Source organism: Phaseolus vulgaris, chromosome 11, assembly GCF_051622355.1.
Source record: "Phaseolus vulgaris cultivar YP4 chromosome 11, ASM5162235v1, whole genome shotgun sequence".
Classification (NCBI taxonomy): Eukaryota; Viridiplantae; Streptophyta; class Magnoliopsida; order Fabales; family Fabaceae; genus Phaseolus; species Phaseolus vulgaris.
Window position 1 is genome coordinate 7,366,965 of NC_143508.1, and position 19,773 is coordinate 7,386,737.

The 19,773-nt window shown below is 29.0% G+C and overlaps 1 protein-coding gene and 1 pseudogene across 2 annotated transcripts; one reads left to right on the forward strand and one right to left on the reverse strand.

Annotated features, from left to right (window-relative positions):
* The first annotated feature begins 247 nt into the window (after positions 1-247).
* On the forward strand, positions 248-5,933 carry LOC137822924 (Peptidase C13 family). Of its 2 annotated transcripts, none has more exons than XM_068627951.2 (11): positions 248-500; positions 594-757; positions 855-896; positions 987-1,131; positions 2,955-3,184; positions 3,476-3,533; positions 4,271-4,348; positions 4,442-4,530; positions 4,913-4,994; positions 5,211-5,402; positions 5,492-5,933. In XM_068627951.2, the coding sequence occupies exons 2-11, from the start codon at positions 630-632 to the stop codon at positions 5,627-5,629; spliced, it is 1,182 nt and encodes a 393-aa protein (XP_068484052.1). In that variant the 5' UTR covers positions 248-500; positions 594-629; the 3' UTR covers positions 5,630-5,933. The 2 variants fall into 2 exon arrangements, with proteins under 2 accessions (XP_068484052.1, XP_068484059.1); XM_068627958.2 differs by having other exon boundaries at positions 304-510.
* A 770-nt stretch (positions 5,934-6,703) lies between these two features.
* LOC137823225 (CASP-like protein 5A2 pseudogene) lies at positions 6,704-13,508 on the reverse strand (annotated as a pseudogene).
* Positions 13,509-19,773: the final 6,265 nt, after the last annotated feature.

Below are 19,773 nucleotides of genomic sequence, written 5' to 3' on the forward strand. Positions count from 1 at the left end.
TTTTATTTATTTACCCTCACATTAACTTTTAATTAAATTTCTTAATTTAAATTTTAAATTTATGACCCTTTAAATAATTAAAAAATATAGATGTATGTGTGTTATATTCAAGTTCAATAGTGATTATAATATTTATTTATGTCGCATGATTTTATTAAAACATTTAATTTTACTTGAAACAGCGAAAACTCAATTTGTCTAATTTACACTGTTCTCTATTATTACAAAATTAAAATACGTGTTTGTTGAATATTTTTAATATTTTTTATTTCTATAACTATCTCTCGTCCAGAAAAGAAAACTGCTGCGCTTTCTCCACCAGCAAAACGACGTAGTTCTCTGTTCACCTGTTCACCTGAACAACCGTCTAGGTCAATGTTTGCTTACACCCACGTAATCTCGTCCACGCGATCCCGCATCCTCCACCGACGTAACGACGCAGTTCGCCGTTCAGCTGAACAAACGTCATAGACGCTTTGATCCGACTGAATCTATTGCTTGTAATTTGAAGTATTTTATGATGCGATTCAAATTTGATTGGGTAATGTGCATTATTAGTTTTGCAATTTTAAGTTTGCGGGATTATTTTGCAGTGTGGAACACTTTATTATACCTGGAGAAAAGAAAAAATGGAAGTACGCCTTTCAAAGCTCGTGATGATTATATTGCTAATATTTCTCAGCTTCTCTGTAGCATACTCATCTACTACAATGCACACTAATAACTGGGCTGTTTTGGTCTGCACCTCTCGCTTTTGGTACATCTAGATTTTGTTTTTAGCTTTACTTTGTTTTGTTGAGTGTCCATGGTTTTCTTGTGGTTAATATTCTAAATGTGCTGCTTTCGTTGTTCAGGTTTAACTATCGGCATATGGCCAATACTCTGTCCTTGTATAGGTGAGCATAACAATTTAGCCTTATTTTTAATGTTTTGTTTCAGCTATGCTTCACAATGATCTAAAGGTCTTTAAATTCTTTCTCAATCAGGACAGTTAAACGGCTAGGGATACCCGATGAGAGGATTATACTCATGCTAGCAGATGACATGGCATGTAATGCAAGAAACAAGTACCCTGCCCAGGTTTTTAATAATGAAAACCATAGACTTAATCTGTATGGGGATAATGTGGAGGTGAGTTTTTACTTTTTTAGGGGTGCATATTTCTGTCTGAATCTTTTGTATAGTATAGAGAAGATCTTTCTTGTTACCTTTATTTTGTACTGCAAACCTAGCATATTTTGATTCACTAATCTCGAAAGCTAAATTATCCTGAAGTAATATCTTGCATGTGTTGTTTACTTTTGTTTATGGTTTTCTATTAGAACTGAAACTCCTTTGGAAATGTAATGCATCCTAGTGATTGTAAGGAAGTGTATTTATGAGGTGCAGACTTCCTCCTTTTTAAGGTTTTTTTTGTGCGTATTAGATAATTTCAGTGTTTGTAAGCTGCTTATTAATAGCTTTACCTTCAACTAGATTTATTATCTAAACCATCTTGGCTATTGGCTAATCTGTGTCATATAGAACATTACTTCTGGGCTTGTCAAGGTTTTGCTTCATTGACAGTATCTGTATGCTTACGATATAAAATTATCTAAATGAGCTTTGAGATTCCTTTAAATTAATTTTGGGATAGATTTAAACATTGGGATAGATTGAAACATACACTAATAATAGTTATCAGAATCTTTCAATTTACTATTCAAACCTTATGAGTCGATACTATTTAGCCACTTGTTGATTGTATCTTTTGATGCATGAGTGAATTTGTGCAGTTTCGTATCATTGGTACGACTTACTCGATTAAACCATTTTGTTACTTTTTCTATTTTCACTAGTTCTCGTGTAAAAATTGAAAAGTCGTGTAAGTTCAAATTGTTAAATTAAATGAAAAGGAATTGAAGAAAAAATTCTGAACTTATCTATTTGATTATTTCACTACTTTATTTCACTACTTACTCATTCAATGCATGTACCCCATTTACCTATTTAATTGCTTTGTGTCCATACTTCTAAATTAAAACATTCACAAACTTAAATTTAGTTTTATAAGACTTCAGGCTATGTTTTTATCTATTTATTGTTTAAAAAATTTAACATCTAACACCATCCATCATTTACATTATTTATTTGAAGTATTTTTTTCATTGTATATGAATCTTTCAATTCAATGCAAGATATGTTTCACAATTCAAAAATTAGCTCAGTGATTCACAATTTAAATATTGGTTTGATATCCTTATAATATTTAATTATTCCTACATTTGCTATGGAGGCACATGTGGTACTATCATGTTATTAATAAAATTGTTATGGAATGCAAGTGTTGATATCAAGACTTGGCATCATAATGACCCTAACTGAGCTTAAGCTGCGTCTGGTAGAGAACGTTTTGAGTAAGGTTTGAATCTACCTTAAAGTAGTTTAGTTCATCTATTGGGCAGTTGCACATTAATAGATTATTTATTAGGTACATTTTTTTAGAGATCAAACTGGATTACCTAATTTTAGGCTTGCTTAATTTCTCAGCATGAGTTTTGGCCTAGACCCGTCATGAAGTTTGTATCCTTTTTCTCCTTTATATTTTAATTTGATGTGTTGCAAAAAGAAAAGAAAAAAAAACACTATAGGCCCACAACTTCTCTGAGAGTGAACCAAGTTAGTCTCTTGTGAAAAGTTGGCTTACATCCTGAAAATATTGTTTACTTTCATGTAATGCTTTTATTTTCATCTTTATTCTAAGTGTTATGCTCTCCCGTGGAGGAGTTACTAGTGCTGTAATGTTCAATGGCTATAACTTGATAAAGCCCCGTGTTTATTTTCTTCTTTTGTTTGATTGTATAAATCTTGTCTAGTATTTAGAAGCTAGAATATTTATCTCTTTCTACTTCTCTAGGGCTCTTCTTGATATGTAGTATAATTTAGAGGATAATCATTTTCCTGCAATCTCTCAGGTAGACTATCGTGGCTATGAAGTGACAGTGGAAAACTTCTTACGAGTACTTACAGGACGTCATGAGACTGCTGTTCCAAGGTCTAAGCGACTTCTTAGTGATGAAGGAAGTCATATTCTTCTTTATATGACAGGGCATGGAGGTGATGAGTTTTTGAAGTTTCAGGACTCAGAAGAGCTTCAAAGTCATGATTTAGCTGATGCTGTGAAGCAAATGAAAGAGAAACGGCGGTATTGTTTCGTATTCAACTGTTTATTTGTGATATATGAATTGTAATTTGATTACATGAAATGAAATAGATTTTTATTAATGAAGAATAATTTATTGGGGGCAATGACTTTTGCTTAAAAATAGAGGAGAGGATAGTGGATTCTCCTTAACAAAGTACAAAACAGAAAACAATAAAGATGAATAATCATTGAAACAGAGCTACTTATGTTAATTAGGACTCCAATTTTGTATGCTTATCACTATTGGACTATAATCTCATTTGTTTACTCATTCATAACGGGATTTGTTAGGTTTAAGGAGCTTCTTATAATGGTGGACACCTGCCAAGCCTCTACTCTGTTCTCCCAGGTCTCATTGATTTTTTTTATTTCCATCATTCTTGAGCCAATTCTTATGAAATAACAGTATGTGGTCTTGAGTATTCATTGTCCATAATTAATCACCACTTATCATTTAAGTGCAAAATGTTAGCTTTAGAGTTTATACCTGTCCAAGTCTAATGCATGCCGTGTGTTCATCATTAGATGTATTTTGTTGAATAGTGTTCTTGCCATTAGTGCATGGGTTGGGGTATAAAGAAGTCTGAAATTCAGTTGCTCATATTTCTTTGCTGTTTAGCTGCTGTTCAAAGAACCTATATGTCGATTATTAACAATATACAAGTACATGTAAAGAGATTATATTCTAAATGATTTCCCTTCTTTATAAATTATGGTTACTTTGCTTTTAGTCTTGAGCATATCTGTGGAAATTGCATAATTTAATGAAAGGAGATTAGCAACTTTCCTATACTGAAGGATTTGGGTTTTAACCGTTAAATTCCCCCCCTCCTCTTCAACATCATATCATGAACCACACAGAATACGAATTTAACCCTTTTTGGTTTTTTTTACTTCTCCTTCTCTAGGTTTTATCTTCCAGGATTAAATCAATACTTTTAGTGCTCAGTATCTATTCATTATTAAAATTTCCCCCCTCAAATTTATAGTTGGTTATTATGTGATAATAAGAGATTCTTTTTTCAGTCTAGCTGATTATTCTTCCCAAAGTTTTGTTGCTGACTGTTGTTTTCCTGGGCCTGGCAGCTTCATTCGCCAGGTGTTTTGGCAATTGGAAGTAGTATGAAAGGAGAAAATTCATATTCACATCATTTGGACTCAGATGTATGTATAAAAATCTATTGGTCCTTCTTTCAAGGATTTGATGTAATTTGCTACAGTTTATCTCTTAAGTTTTTTGTTTGTGAAAATATGCAGGTTGGTGTTTCAGTCGTTGATCGTTTTACATTTTATACCCTTGCTTTCTTTGAGAGGCTGAATATGTATGACAATGCTTCATTAAGCAGGTACATTTAATCTTTTTACATGCCTTTCTCATCTTAAGTATTTTATCCTTGCTATCAACTGTCTTTACTCCAGAGAGGATGTATGTTTTTTATTTCATGTTCTTTTATCTGAATTTTACTTTCCAAACATTTTGTTGCATTTTTGTTTTTTAGTCTTTGTTTGAAACTATTATCTTTAAAAGGAATTAAAGCGTAATTGACCCCTTTTTGGTAAAATAACTTTCATGTTTTCTATCATTTGAAAATGGAAAATCATCTTCTGTCTTATTTGTTAAGCAAGTCCAGACTTCAGAGTAGCTGGAATACATAACATTAAAATTATGTTTAAATCTTGGCAATGAAGGCTCAATTGTTTACTCTGTTTTTTGTGTTTGTTTTGCAGCCTTTTCAAGTCATATAATCCAAATTTGTTGATGTCAACTGCATATTATAGAATGGATCTATACCAACGCCATTTAGAGGAGGTAATGGAATTTTGTACATATCTTTAATCGTTTGCTCTTCTATCTTTTTCGTAAATTTATTGTTTCTGTGGTGAGAAATCAAGTTTTGCAAGGTTATCAATTTTTAGTTTAATTGGAAAAGTTTAATGATTTAATATTTTGATTGACAATATCTGCCACTTCTTTTATGCTTTGTTTGATTGAAGTCTTGAGTTCGTTTTTGTCACTTCTTTCCAGGTACCTGTGACAAACTTCTTTGGTTCTGTAATGAAAACTATACATACAGATTCAGCCTACAGATCCCTGTCAAATAAAAAAATTGGGACAGCTAAAACGAGAATCTCTTTGGAACAATCAATCTCTGACAGTGACACAATAATTTTGAGAAACTCGGATGCGGAGGATCAATATAATAATTTAACTGCAGAGGTGAATCTAATATATGCCTCATCAATATTAGTTTTACAATCTACATTGTTTCATGATCTTTAAGTCATGTTCACTGGATTTGTGTGCAGAAATATCTCCGAGATAGTGTTGGACAAATATGGAGTGCTATTCTCGGAAGTACTTTTGAAAGCATCGATACTTTTGTGTGCTATGGATTGATTTTAATGCTTCCTTTGTTGATATTTTCCACGTGGCTGTCAAAGTAAATGATTGCAGCAATGTTCTTGAAGTTTGTTTGCAGATATATCCACAGTTACTTGAAATGTAATTTTACTAGAAGAAGATATTACTGGGGACTGTACATAGTACGGGGGCGCAGACTACTGAGAGAGCAGCTTTGCCTATCAGCTGTATTATTCGGTTAGCCATTGCTTTTTGCCTTGGTGTTGTTATGTTGTCATGTTTCGCCCTGTTCTTTGATTGTAGACTGTAAAATTTTGTAAAACCTTTAACTGGTTTATTTAGATATCATGTTGATGTCCAACATTAAAATAGTGCTCTTTTTATTAACTCGGAAATCAAAATGCTCGACCATTTTATTTGCATATATATATAGGGGACATCAACCTTTTCTTCAATTTCTGCTTCACTTGTGGATGTTTGACGTTCACAGTTCCATTCCATATATGCTTTTCACCATATATGATCAAAGGAAGAAATAAATTGTTGTTTCGTCACCCATTGAAGATTGCAGTTAGTATGTTCATGGAATTTGGACTTGCAATCCTTCTTGTCGAAGCATACCCCTCCTCCCCTCCTTTAACCTTTATCAGTATTGCTCTGTCGTAACCTTATATAATACTACATTAAAAAGCTAAAATAAAACTTATTTTTCTCTTACACTATATTTATTATTATTAGACTGATAGTGTTGTTATCGATATTGAGCCAAAACAAGGTCAACAATAATAGCGTGCACTGTCTAGAAAAACAAGTCATAGTCAGTCATGGAAAAAAAACATAGCCAAAGTTGACTGATAACTAAAAATGCATAGTTAACAGAACAAAACTGTGTTAATAACTAAACACATTTCCACATGCAAAAACACCAAATTCGTGTCGAATATGTTTCTTTACAGCAAGCATACTACTAAACATTGTATGTATGCACTAATCATAGACTACAGTCATGTGTACTCACTCCACCGCCAAATATGACTGAGCAATAACCACCACATGGCAAAATCCTAAATTAGATGTCTGGTTTGATGGAGGATAGTACATGCATGTAACCATTCGGTACTAACACCATGAAACTTTAAAAAAATTTATAAGTGCAAGACAAAACAATACCAAATCCCTGACACCAATATTTTCTTTACAAGCTGTCCCAATTTCTGCGTGCTATTGTTTTTATTTACCGTGAAGCTGAAGACCAGAAGTTCAGGAGAAACGATGGAACTGTGGTGAACCAACAAACGAAGGTCATGCCTGTAGCCGTTTCAAACTACACACAGTGGTCTTTTGAACAACTTCCAAGATCATTATCAATGAGCACAGTGATGCCTGTTGATGCACAGGCTGCTGCAAATGTAAGCGTAGATCTGACCTACATGGAAGACACAGGTCTTCTGAAATTAACACAACAGCCCTTTCAGAGGGGAAAAAAGTAAAGCAGGTTAAAGCTACACATGTCTACATTATAAAAAAAAGTTGGTGATGAAGGCAGAATAACGGAGTATGCTTTCCACTGCAGTTATGGTGTGTCATAATACGTATCCAAGTGATTCTTTTGTGAAACTGTGTTTATAGTGCGTATCAGGTTATTGTTTGAGATTAATAAAAGTATTTGGGATGAGTCTGTATCAGTTTTTGGAAATTGTGTTACACATAGCTGTTAATAAAGTGAAGGGAATCCTAAAAACTAACCTGAAAGCAACACGTATTTTAACATTGCAGAGTAGTAAAAAGATTCTGGAGTCTTACTGTAAATCTTACCCCATCACCAATTGTAAACAAACTGACAATTCGATAGTTCTGCAAGGAACAATACTCATCAGTAATAGCCAATGAAAAGCTCCACAAAGTCTGCAAGCCGGCAGTAGCAACAAGGTAATTGATAAACGATGAGACGAATAATTATGTAATGTTGTGGAAAAGTTAATGCAATAATGACATGTTTCAACTAGACAGTATATGAAACAGGGTGCCACTGTCAAAAACAGGTATGATAAGATCATAACAGATCTACCCAACGCAAGTCCCACAGTGTTTAGCCAAGGTTCTTTTTTTTTTTACTTGAAAAATTCTTTAAATTAAAGTTCAAATGAGGGCTTCGAAAGTAAATTAGAAGTTATTCATCAATTTTAGTGTTTGGATGAGAATTTATAAAATTGATTTTGAATGAACTTGATTTTAGCATTTGGAAGTTTTTATCCTGAAAGCAAGATTGCTATAAAACAAGTACAACATAGTCTTTTATCCCACAAGATAACGTCGGTTACATGAATCACACAACGCCAGGGTTTAAAACCAAAGTTTACTATAAAACATAATGTAAATTTTCAACCCAGTGGAAAACTACTTTTCATCAACTTCAAAAAAAAAAAAAATCGTGTGTATAGCCAAATGTCTGTATATTTTTAAAATGAGGTTCGACTGTAGCCAAATCCAAACACGCTCTTAATTTCTTTTTAACGTTGAAGGAGATGTCAAGAAGAGAACAATTATGTTGTGTTTGCATCCATAGAGGTATTGTGCCCGTGGAAGGAAGGGTGTGAGTTTGTGTTGTTTGGATTAGTGGTTTTGAAAGGATGAGCAAGGACGAATGAAAATGTAATTGAAATGTTGAAAGTGGATCTTGATGGAACTTGTAGTGAAGAAATAATCAATTTATATTACTGTTGAAGTGGGAAAATTGATTTTCATAGTTGTTATAATCAAGTGATTGTGAAGCTAAAATCTATTCTCCACTTAAGAGGGAATCGATTTTCATACATTCTATGTAAAAGTCAAGATTAATTCTTAATTAATAATAATTATCATTATAATTATTAATATTATTATATATATACAATATATTCCATTATACAATATAATATTATATAATAATAAAAAAATATACATAACCTGTATTTCTTCCAAAGTCAGTTAATACACATTACGAAATTAATCTTTTAATTAAAAAAACTTAAATTAACAAACAAATGAAATATTTTAATTTATTTTTAAATATAACGGTAAATTTGTATATGTTTAGATAATATTATTTTTATCACAACTTTCAATGTTTCGATAGTGTTAAGTAACTTGTATAATTTTTGAAAATAATTATTCAACGTTGTTAAAAATAATTTACAAAATTTATTTAACTCAAATCTACAAAAACACCTCATATTTCATTATTTAACTATTTTAAAACACAAGGGTAAATTTATAAACTTGCATTTTACACCTTTCAAAAAAATTCAAAATTCCTTACAACCATTACATCACTTACAAATTTTCAATAACTTTTTCTCACAAATTCACTTTGGATTGGAGAGTGGAAGTGTAAGGATTTGAAAGACTGAATGTGTGAGGATTTGAGAGGAAAGTAACATCTCTCAATCCAAACAATTTCACATATCTTCTCAAATCTTCACACTTGAAGAGGAGATTTGTGAGGATTTGGTGAAGTAAATACGGGAGAATTAGAGAAAAAATACGGAAAAAAGTGAGATTATTTGGATTGTGGTATATTATAGTGAAATTATAAGAAAAATTTATTGAATTTGTGAGTAGTGTGATGGGTTGAGAGATTATTTAATTATTCTAAAATGTGAAAAATGTAAATTTACAAATTTATCCTTATCTTTAAAAAGGTTTGAATAATGATATATTATGTATTTTTGTGTATATTTGAGTTAATTAAAAATTTACAATTTTTTTTTGGTATTATTAAATAATTATTTTAGAAAAAATACGAGTTTCTTATTATTCTCGAAACATAGAAAATTAATTAATTTACCCTTATATTTAAAAATAATAAAAATTAATTAATAAATTTATATAATTAATAATATTATTATTATTATATAATTTTGTTATAAATAACTAAATTTATTTTATTATATTATAATTTTATTATTATTATTATTATTTACTAAAAATATTATAAAATATTTGATAGAAATAAAATAAAATTAAAATAATTAATAATATTATAATTATTTAATTAATTTATTAATTATTTTAATTTATATTTATTATCATTATTTTAAACATTTATTTTAATTAATATTATTAATTTATATATCAATTATAAATATTATTATTATTTAATATTTAAATATTTATATTATTAATATTTATACTTTTTTATTGTTATAGATATATAAATACATCTATAATATTATTATTTAATATTTAAATATTTATATAATTAATATTTATACTCTTTTTATTGTTATAGATATATAAATACATATATAATATTATTATTTATTTTATTATTATGTTATTATAATTAATTATTTTATAAAATTTATATACATAATCTATTTTTTATATAAATTTAATAATATAATTAATTCTTTTTATTTTATTTTTATTAATTAATATAATTTTTTTAATTTTATTATAAAAATATGTAATACTTTAATTTTTTTAAATATACTTAAAATTTTTATTTTGTAATAAAATTAATTATTTTATATGTATAATTGATTTAATACATATTAGATATAAAGATAGTTTAATTAAAATATGGGACAAAATTGGAAAATCTAATAAATTATATGTTTTTCATTTCATTTCTCTGCATGTATGCGAGAAGGACTTTTGAAGTTACACTTTTTCTCGCCTTCAAATTTCTTTAAATTACTTTTATAACCCGTGCAATACACGGAAGATTTGACTCTATACGATTATTTATTTATTAAGTTTTACTTATTTATTTTAAAATAACAAATTTCAGATATATCTTATGTATTAATTATTAATTTTTATAAAGAAACATAAATACTTAAATTAATTAACAGTAAGTACGGACATGTTTGTAAATTTAATTAACATGATGTATAATAAGAATTATAAAGAAGTAAAAATATAATTTATATATAATTCAATGTATATATATAAATAAATAAATGTAAATATAAATAAGAAAATAAATAAATAAATACAAAACAAATATTAATATATAAAAAATAAACATCAAACATAAATAAATAAATAAAAATATTAAATATATTAAAATTAATATAAACAATTCATAAATATAAATAATATACATAAATAAATAAATTGTTTATAAATTTTGAAGAAATAAATTTTTTGAAGAAACTAAGTAACATTCATGTAAAAAAATGATTTATCCTAAAAGGTGAATAACTCTAATTTCATATCTTGTATGCTAAAATTTGCTTAAAAAATTATCTTATCGCATCTTTTAAATTCATTTAACATACAAAAATTATTTTATCTCACTCCAAGTTTTCTTTCACTATTTTGCATTTTCCAAATTTGAGATGGTTATGAAGATTAATAAATTTAAAATTCCCTTCCAAGTGCGTATATAAGATGCAAATGGAGGAGAAAAATCATGTAATTAAATAGGGTAATTGATGCAAAATATTTAAAGACGAAGGTATAAACTTTTCAATTTCCTAAAATCTTGTATATTTTATACATTTAGATATAAGAATAGTTTAATCAAAACTTGGGACAAAATTGGAAAATCTCATTATGGTTTTCATTTTATTTTCCTGCATGTATGCGAGGAGAAGTTTTGAAGCCATCCACGCTTTTTCTCGTCTTCAAATCTCTATAAATATCTTGATACATATACGATGAATCCTGCAAATTCATGGTCGACAATAATAAATAACTTAATACAAACACAACATTAACATCAAAGAGAAGGGAAGAACGTTAAAAGCTCCTCCACCCTATTTTTATATAAAAAAAAATCCTTTTTTTTCCTTTTTCTTCCATAAGAATCAAACTATCTAGCTTTTGGAAAATAAACAATATATTTGGTGTAAAGTGTTTCTAAACTATGATTCAACCAAGATTATCATGCATGGTAATTTGTTAATTTTTATATTAATTACTTTAAAAGTCATTGCTACATTCTGGTTGACCGTGTAATATATTTTACATTAACAATAAAATTAAATTTTCTTATAAGCATTTAAAAAAATGTGTTTGACTCAACTCCTTTTATTTTATTTAAGGGAAAATAAAAAATCTAAGCCAAACATTATCTAAATATGCATTAAATGAAGTAACATCTTATCCATACAATAACATCATAAGCCTATTGGCATGGAATTCAATCATTATCCAACTTTTTTCATTACATCCCATGACTATGTACAACAAATACTCTTTCCAATAATTAATGTTTTTTTCATTGAAAAATATTAATGTGATATATGGGAATTAGGAAAAATAAACGGTTAGGAGAAAAAAAAAGAATAAGTTAATTAACCTTTTTTTATTTATCTTGAACTACAAAAACATAAAGTTAGCATCTTTCTATTTATCTTTTAACTAGAAAATTAGGAATAAGGTAGTTATCCTTTTATCGTTGTTTATTGTTTCTCTTTATTAGAGGTTGATAAATCATATCTAATAAATAGGAGGGACCTATGGTAGAGAGGAGTCATTCAAATCATATACCTAGTGAGAATAGAGGAGTGACTCTTGTAAAAGGGAAAACCATTTTGAGGAGAGATTATCTCCTAATTTTACTTAGTAACATTGTTCTTTCCTTCTTTCGAATTATGAGTTTCTAATGGAAATCATTTATTTTTCACAAAAACAAATCCACTCTAATGATTTATGTCCAACTATGAAAGTTTTTGTGTCCTTTTGGCAACTTAGGTATAAAGAATGATTGACAACAAAAGTGGTTCATGTAATCAGATAACCAAACCATCTCAATTAAATATAGACTTTTTTTCAAACTCTCGATGAATTCAAGAATCTCATAATAGTTTAGAGGAGTTGAGCAAAATGAATGCTATCCGACGTATCAAATAAACTAAACATATCTAAAAGTTGTTGTGTGTTGCACTAGCTCCATTTTGGCACTGAATATCAGACTTACACTCATAAGGATTAATTGCCAATCAATTAACTTCCATACAACAACATACTCAGATCCTTAAACTACAACTTTAAATTCATAACCACGTATCAACAACACATGTTCAATTAAGGTATTCACTTTATAACTAATCAGATCCACATGTCATGTAAATCCATACTCATGTAGTAGACACTCCAATAAAAAATTATGAGTATTAATTTTCAAGTATCCAATAGGTGGGCAAGCCTTGGCACAACTTCAAAGTCATAACCATGTATCAATAGCACATGCAGAATTTAGGGATTCACTCTATTACTAATCAGATCCACATGTCACGTAAATCCATACTCATGCAGTAGACGTTCCAATAAAAAATACGAGAATTAATTTTCAAGTATCCAATAGGTGGGCAAGCCTTGGCACAATAGTAAAGTTTCACTCTTGTGATAATTTATTCACGAGTTTGAATTTGGAAACAATCTCTCTGGATATAGCAGGATAAGATTGTATACAATGACCTTTTCTCATGCCTTCACATATCAATGGCTCTTTTAAAAACATTTCCAAATTTGGAATCTCCTTGTTCCAAAACTTGATAATTGAGCAAAATCCTTTTTCCCTTTCAATGTCAAGGTATCCTTAGCCTATAACTAAAGAATGATCCCTTTAGTACGAAGATCTATTTAGGGGTCTAACATCTCCCTTCCCATTAGATGTTCTTCCATACACATTTTCACACTTGACACAAGTATGTTATTGCTCATAATCACAATTACAAACAAAACAAAAATTAAACTAAAAGAAACAAAACAAAAATTAAACTAAAAGAAACAATACAAAAGAAAAAGCTAAATCAGCTATAGTGATTACCAGAAAGTAGTGACAAAAGGGAAATCATTAGTGGAGGCCATGATAGAGAGTGCAACAATAACGAAAGCAAACTGAGAAAGATGAGTTAGGCTACCAACAGTGTTTGACTTGCCTTAAACATCCTTCATCCTCACGTTCATGTATTCTTTAACTGGGTGAACCGAAGTATGGCTCATGTTCATGTCTTCTTCCCACATTTCAATTCATAATCACCAGTCACACTTTCTTCTTGGCCAAATCTGATCACACCCATCAAACCTCATCAATAACCCGATTCGTTGCCTATGATCTAAGTTCTAACCCACCACACAAATTTGACATAGAATTAAAAAAATGACTTTGTTGAAATTTTTTAAGAAAATTGTTGGGTATGAAAAACTGATTTTGGTGGATCAAATCAGCGATTACCCTTTAATTTGTTTCCTTAAAAAGACTCTAAATCTAAACTCAAAACTGGAAAAATTGAACATAGTCGATTCAGTTCATTCCATTCCTTCGCGAATGGATAAAGTTAAAGCAAACAGAAGAACAATATTTAAAAAAAAAAAAAAAAACTTCATACCCAGATAAGGAGTTGTAGTGATTTGGGTTTGATCGTCGAAGAGAATGCAAGATCTATGAACTAAGGTGGAAGAAACGAAAAGGAAAGAGAAAGAAACAACAAAAGTGGTTGTTGAGGGCAAGTTTGAATTGAAAAGAATCTTAGTTGGAAAATAAATTGTTGACATGACATATGACTATTACATCCACTTTACAACGTGACATGGAAAGATTTTATAAATGTCACATGATACAACTGTAAGTTGAGGTCAAATTTGAAAACCAGTTTTTTAAGAAATATCTTAAGGAAAGAGAAGGTCATTGGAAAACATTGAAGGAAAGGAAGGGTTTAAAAGAAAGCGTGAGGGAAACAATTCAATGGGTGAAGCCAATAGTGTTGATGAGAAGTTGTGGTTCATTGGGTGTCAGAGAAGGAGGAGCAATGATGGCTTTGCGGTGTTTTAGATGAAGGAGAAGTAGATGCCTATGTTAGAGTCGGAGTTGAAGTCGTGATTTTTTCATATGACACTAGCATTCGGTGAGTTTCATTGATGCCAAATATGAAAGAAAAGCCAAAATTATGGTCGTCTATGTTAGAGTAAAGTTAAAGTCACGGTCCTATCGAACGACAACAACATTATGAAGGTAATGAGTGTGTGTGAACATCGATGACCTGAGTCGTTGCCAGAGTGTTAAATGAAGGAGGCCCGACTTATTGTCATTGTTGTCCTTATCATCATAGACAATAAACTTATCTTATTTTAGTGTGTTCCCAACCTGAGCATACAAGTGCATAAATTAATGCAGAAAAGTATGTTTTTTTTTCATCTATTGGTTGTCCATGGAGCTTCCATGTATTTAGATACTATAGAGTTAATTGCTTCTACCATAACCCTTGCTTCCACCGTCTCTAAAATGTGTCACAAAGTAACGTTGCCATGTGTTTTTTTATTTTGTACGAGGTTAGGTCAGTTAGCTAGTTATATTGAAAGTATCAGAAAGTTATTATAACTTAGTATAAAATCATTATTCAGATGGCATGAAAATACATTAGAGTTAAAGCTCTTTCATGGTTGATTTTTATAATATGGAGGGTTTGAAGTGTGTTTTTATGTTTTTTTATATATATTGTTACTCAAACAATCCTTTGGTTTTAGTTTTACACATCCATTGCACGTTTCTAGGTGGATCATGAATCACTACAGTGGACTATCTACAAATTAGCATGTTATGTGGATAAAAAATATAATCCTTTAACTTATTTTCTTAAGTTGATTCACATATAAGGTTTTTGGTCCTCCTTTGACTTTTAGAGGCATAAAAAGCAATAGTGGATACCATAATCTTTAGCTAGAATTACTCGCATGTATCTCATTCTTTACCAGGAAAGGTAACATGTAATGAAGTATGTGCTAAAATTTCACCTGAAATATATATAGTAAATTATTTTTAGTTATAAACTCTAATTATGCAACGTAAAGTATATCCCGATAAAAGTATGTCCTACTATTTTATTGGAAATATGTTGAGTAAGTTGTTTTTTCATATATGTACTCTAACAATACAATGTTAAAAATTTTAATGATTGTTTTACTCGTTAGGTTAAGCAATTAGGTCTATTAAACAAATTAGGAAATATGTGTGGTCATAAAGACATGTGACTTTATTTTACGATGAGAACTGTGTGACTTTAATGAGAATTTATAAATTTGTTAAACAAAATCTAGTGTTTATTAATTAATACATATTAATAATGTTTTTGAAGACGGTACAATGATTTTTTCAAGATGTAGGGTGCTAATTTCATAATATATTTTAGATGGAACTATGAGCATTCTCCATACATACATTGGTTTCTAAAATAATACTCTCCAAAATAATCTTTAAGGTGATTAAGTTATATAATTAATTTTTAAAATATTAGAAACACTAAAAAAATCATTCAAATTAATCCCTCGATAGTAAAATATCAACTTAAGAACTAAAGTGATAGTTTTTTAATATTATAGAGATAACACTTATATAATTTTATTATTTTTAAGGGGAGAGGATAACGCTTGACAATTGAAATATATGGATGGTTATTCGTACCACTTTCTATTTGAAGACCCCATATTTGTTTTTGACTTAGATAACTTGCTACTGAAACAATATTGACGCTAATTAGTTATAACTTGGTTATAATTTAATTACTAATTATAAAAATATTATATATTGCATAATATATTAAAAATATCATATATCCTTTCTTTTACATAATATTTATTATAATTTCACCTTGTTGGAAATTAACGTAAAGCATTAACATCCATATGGACAATGCAAACTTAAAAATATATGGACAAATAAGGAGAAAATGTTAAATAATTTTCTTGTTTGTAGGGGACAATTATATTGAGACATAATGGATAGAAAAAGCTGAAGAAAATTGTGGCCAACGAAGCAATAGAAAACAAAATAAAATAATATAAAATATTATAGAAAGAAGATAATTTTGATCGATAATACCAAAACAAAAGAAAATAAGGCAATAAAAAATCTTAATCAAAGCATAAATGCATAATTAAGATAATGTTATTTCACTAGCTTTGTTATAAGCATGCAATAAATGGCTACAAACAGTAGTAAGCACTTGATACAAAAACTATTTACAAGACACATATAAAAAATATTAATTCAAGTTATATTGAAATAATTTCAAACCATTAATAGAAATAAGGAATTATCTAAACACTAGTATCATTGTAAACAAATAATATTTACTATAATCATACTACTGTATCAAACTTGGATGATTATTTCACATACCTCTAAAGCCTTTGTGACAATTCACAAGGATGATATCTTCAACTAAGATTTTTCATAATTGTAAAGATATATATCCAATAAACAAATATCACATGAAAAAACCGAGCTTAATTTATTATAGAATTCAAAAATAGATAGAAATCATCTTAACATTTATGTACATTAACTTAAAATGATGAGTTACATAGAATATCAAAGGTCAGTGGAAAACTTACTTTATTTGATAGACAATTGTTGAAATTATGCATTCAATAACTGCAACAAGGATATTTTTTTATTCAATTTGTTTTATAGTTAGTTGTTTGGATTTTTAGTTGTTGAATATCTCATGATTTACCAATAGTAGAAGGAGATACATACACAATGAGTTCACCACCAACTTTAGATAATGAAGAATATGAGTTATAGGTTATAAAATTTTGGAGTTAGTAAAAGAAAATTATGACATTCTAAAGTTTTCTATAAATCCATCATTGACTTGAATGAACTATCATAAGGAAAGAAAGACAAAAAAGGTAAAGGCAAACATTGTCCTTTTTCTTCTATGTCAAAAAACATTTTTACAAGAATGTTGAATTTCAAATATGCTAAAGAAATTTGAGATTTTCTTAAGAAAGAATATTCAGACTATGAAAGAACTAGAGACATGCAACTATTCAACTTGGCTAGAGAATTCGAGATGCAAAGCATGGAGGATAAATAAACAATTAAAAGTTATGTTGATCGATTGATGAGTATAACAAATAAAGTGCAACTTCGTGACCCTTTCCTGATGAAAAAATTATTCAAAAAATTATTGTTACTATACTAGAAAAATATGAGTAAAAACTCTCAGCTACGGAGGAGGCAAAAAACCTGACAACTATCACCTTGAGAGAATTGGGAAATGCTTTACATGCACAAGAGCAAAGAAGAATGTAAAAGCAAAATGTTTTAAAGGTGGCAAAATGTTTTCATGTAAAAGCAAAAAGTTCTAAAGGTGGAAAAAACAAGAAGAACAATAAATGGAAGAACAAAAATAAAGAAGACTCCAACAATCATCAACAGGGTGAGAACTTTCCCCCTTGTCCACATTGCAAAAAGAAAAATCACTCAAAGGAAAATCATCAAATATAGAGGTTTCCAATATTTTATGGAAATGTGGAGAATAAACGTGGTGAAGGTTGCAAATAATAAACGTCTAACAATGCAAAATAATATACAAATAATGTTTTTGATATATACTATGAAGAAGTTGACATTGAGCACGAATGGATTGTCTCGACAAGTGCACCAAGTCAAATGTAGTATATTGGAAAAAAGGTTATCGTATTCTCAAGGATTGTAAAGTATATCAACAATTATGATTTCCTTTATAAAAAACTGCATAAACATAAAATTCTCAATTTGCACTATGGACTGGAAGTAAAACAAAAATGTTCACAAAAATAAAGTTGAAAGATGATTGAATACAATGATTGTAATTCTCAAGTATTGAGATTGAATGAGACTTGAAAACTAAGATGCATTTCTTATTCATACATACATTATATCATAAGTTCTCTTGTTCCATAAGGTCAAACTAAGTTAATTTCTTAATATTGGTTATCTAAGAATCAAATCACAATAAATCAATTCCTTGATTGAAGTCATTTGACCCATGCATTAAGATCAGAACAATGATAGCCAAATACAACAACTTTTGTCCCAGTAGTTGAAATCTTTGGTTGATTTAGTTTGTTTAAAAAAAGTATTTTTCAATAACATTTAATTTATACAATAAAGTACAATGATCCCTCTATGTCAGGCATTAAGCACAAAACTAAATTAATTAAGAACATACTTTACTTGCATATATAAATCAAGAAATTACAGAAAAGTTACAATGTCATTTAATCCCAGTACCTATGGAAATTAGTTATTCATGATAAGTAGGATGGTTTAATGAGTACAATGATAAACAACAACCTAAAAACATCATAACTCTAAAATAGCTTAAGTTATTCTCCCTCATCCAATCAATTTTTTCTTTTGTTTATAAGGCCAATCAAATTGTCTTTAGTTGATCTCTTGTGCTCAACACTTGGACCTTCCGCTTAGCAAATTGCATTTCTTCATTTTAAGGGTTCCTTCATGCTAAGTGTACATGTGGCTTGCTTAGCTAAATATTAGCTCAAAATGCACATTTCTTTGGAATATGTTCACTCAACGACAGTTAACTTCGCTTAGCGCTTTGAAGTGAAATTTTGGGGTGCTCTTTGCCTTAATTTTGCTCAAAGTCAATTTCCCATACTTCATGGAAATTTCTTGCGCTGACTTAAATCCACTCAATTGTGTCTGGTTTCTTCTCCTGCACAAAACTTATGTAAGCATAGGTTAAGAAACTCAAGTAACTTTTTCAATTGCAAACATTTTGAATTTATAAGTTGTAGGAATTTGTTTTGCAAAAGTAATCCAATTGGTGCAAATTAAGTTCCAATATAAAATGTAATGATAAGTATTTTTGACACAACCAACTTAGAAGTTGTTATTGTTTTGTTTGGTGCAAAAGTTTAGTCATAAATTTGTATGAAAAAAATAAAATTGAAGCCACTTGGAAAGAGGATTCATGTTTTTGGTATAATAATTATATGAATTAATAAATGTTTTTGGCATAGTAATTGTACGAATTAATAAAGTAGAAATCAAACTTTAATTTAATACTTAAGTTTTAATATGAATGAATTGTTTTGCTAATATGGAGCAATGAAAAAGTTGGACTTAGTATAGTCCTACTACTTTTTTGAATTTTTTTTCCTCTTATGTTATACTGGTCATTTACTGTTAATTTTAAATGAAATGTCAAATGATTGTTTCATGTGTATCAATGACCCGTGGCATTTTTTTTTCAAGATTCTTAAATCTATATTAAAATGAACATCAAATAAAATTATACTTTGAAACATAAAAGTTAATTAATTTCATAAAAATAATTATTTCAATTAAAAAAAATAAAAGTAAAAAACAACTATAGGAATCTAAATTAAAATGTGTTCATTTTATATCAACCAATGACATATGTAAACTTCTTTAACGCATTAAAAAAATAATTACGGCGTAATAAATAATAATAATATTAAGTATTATGATTATAAA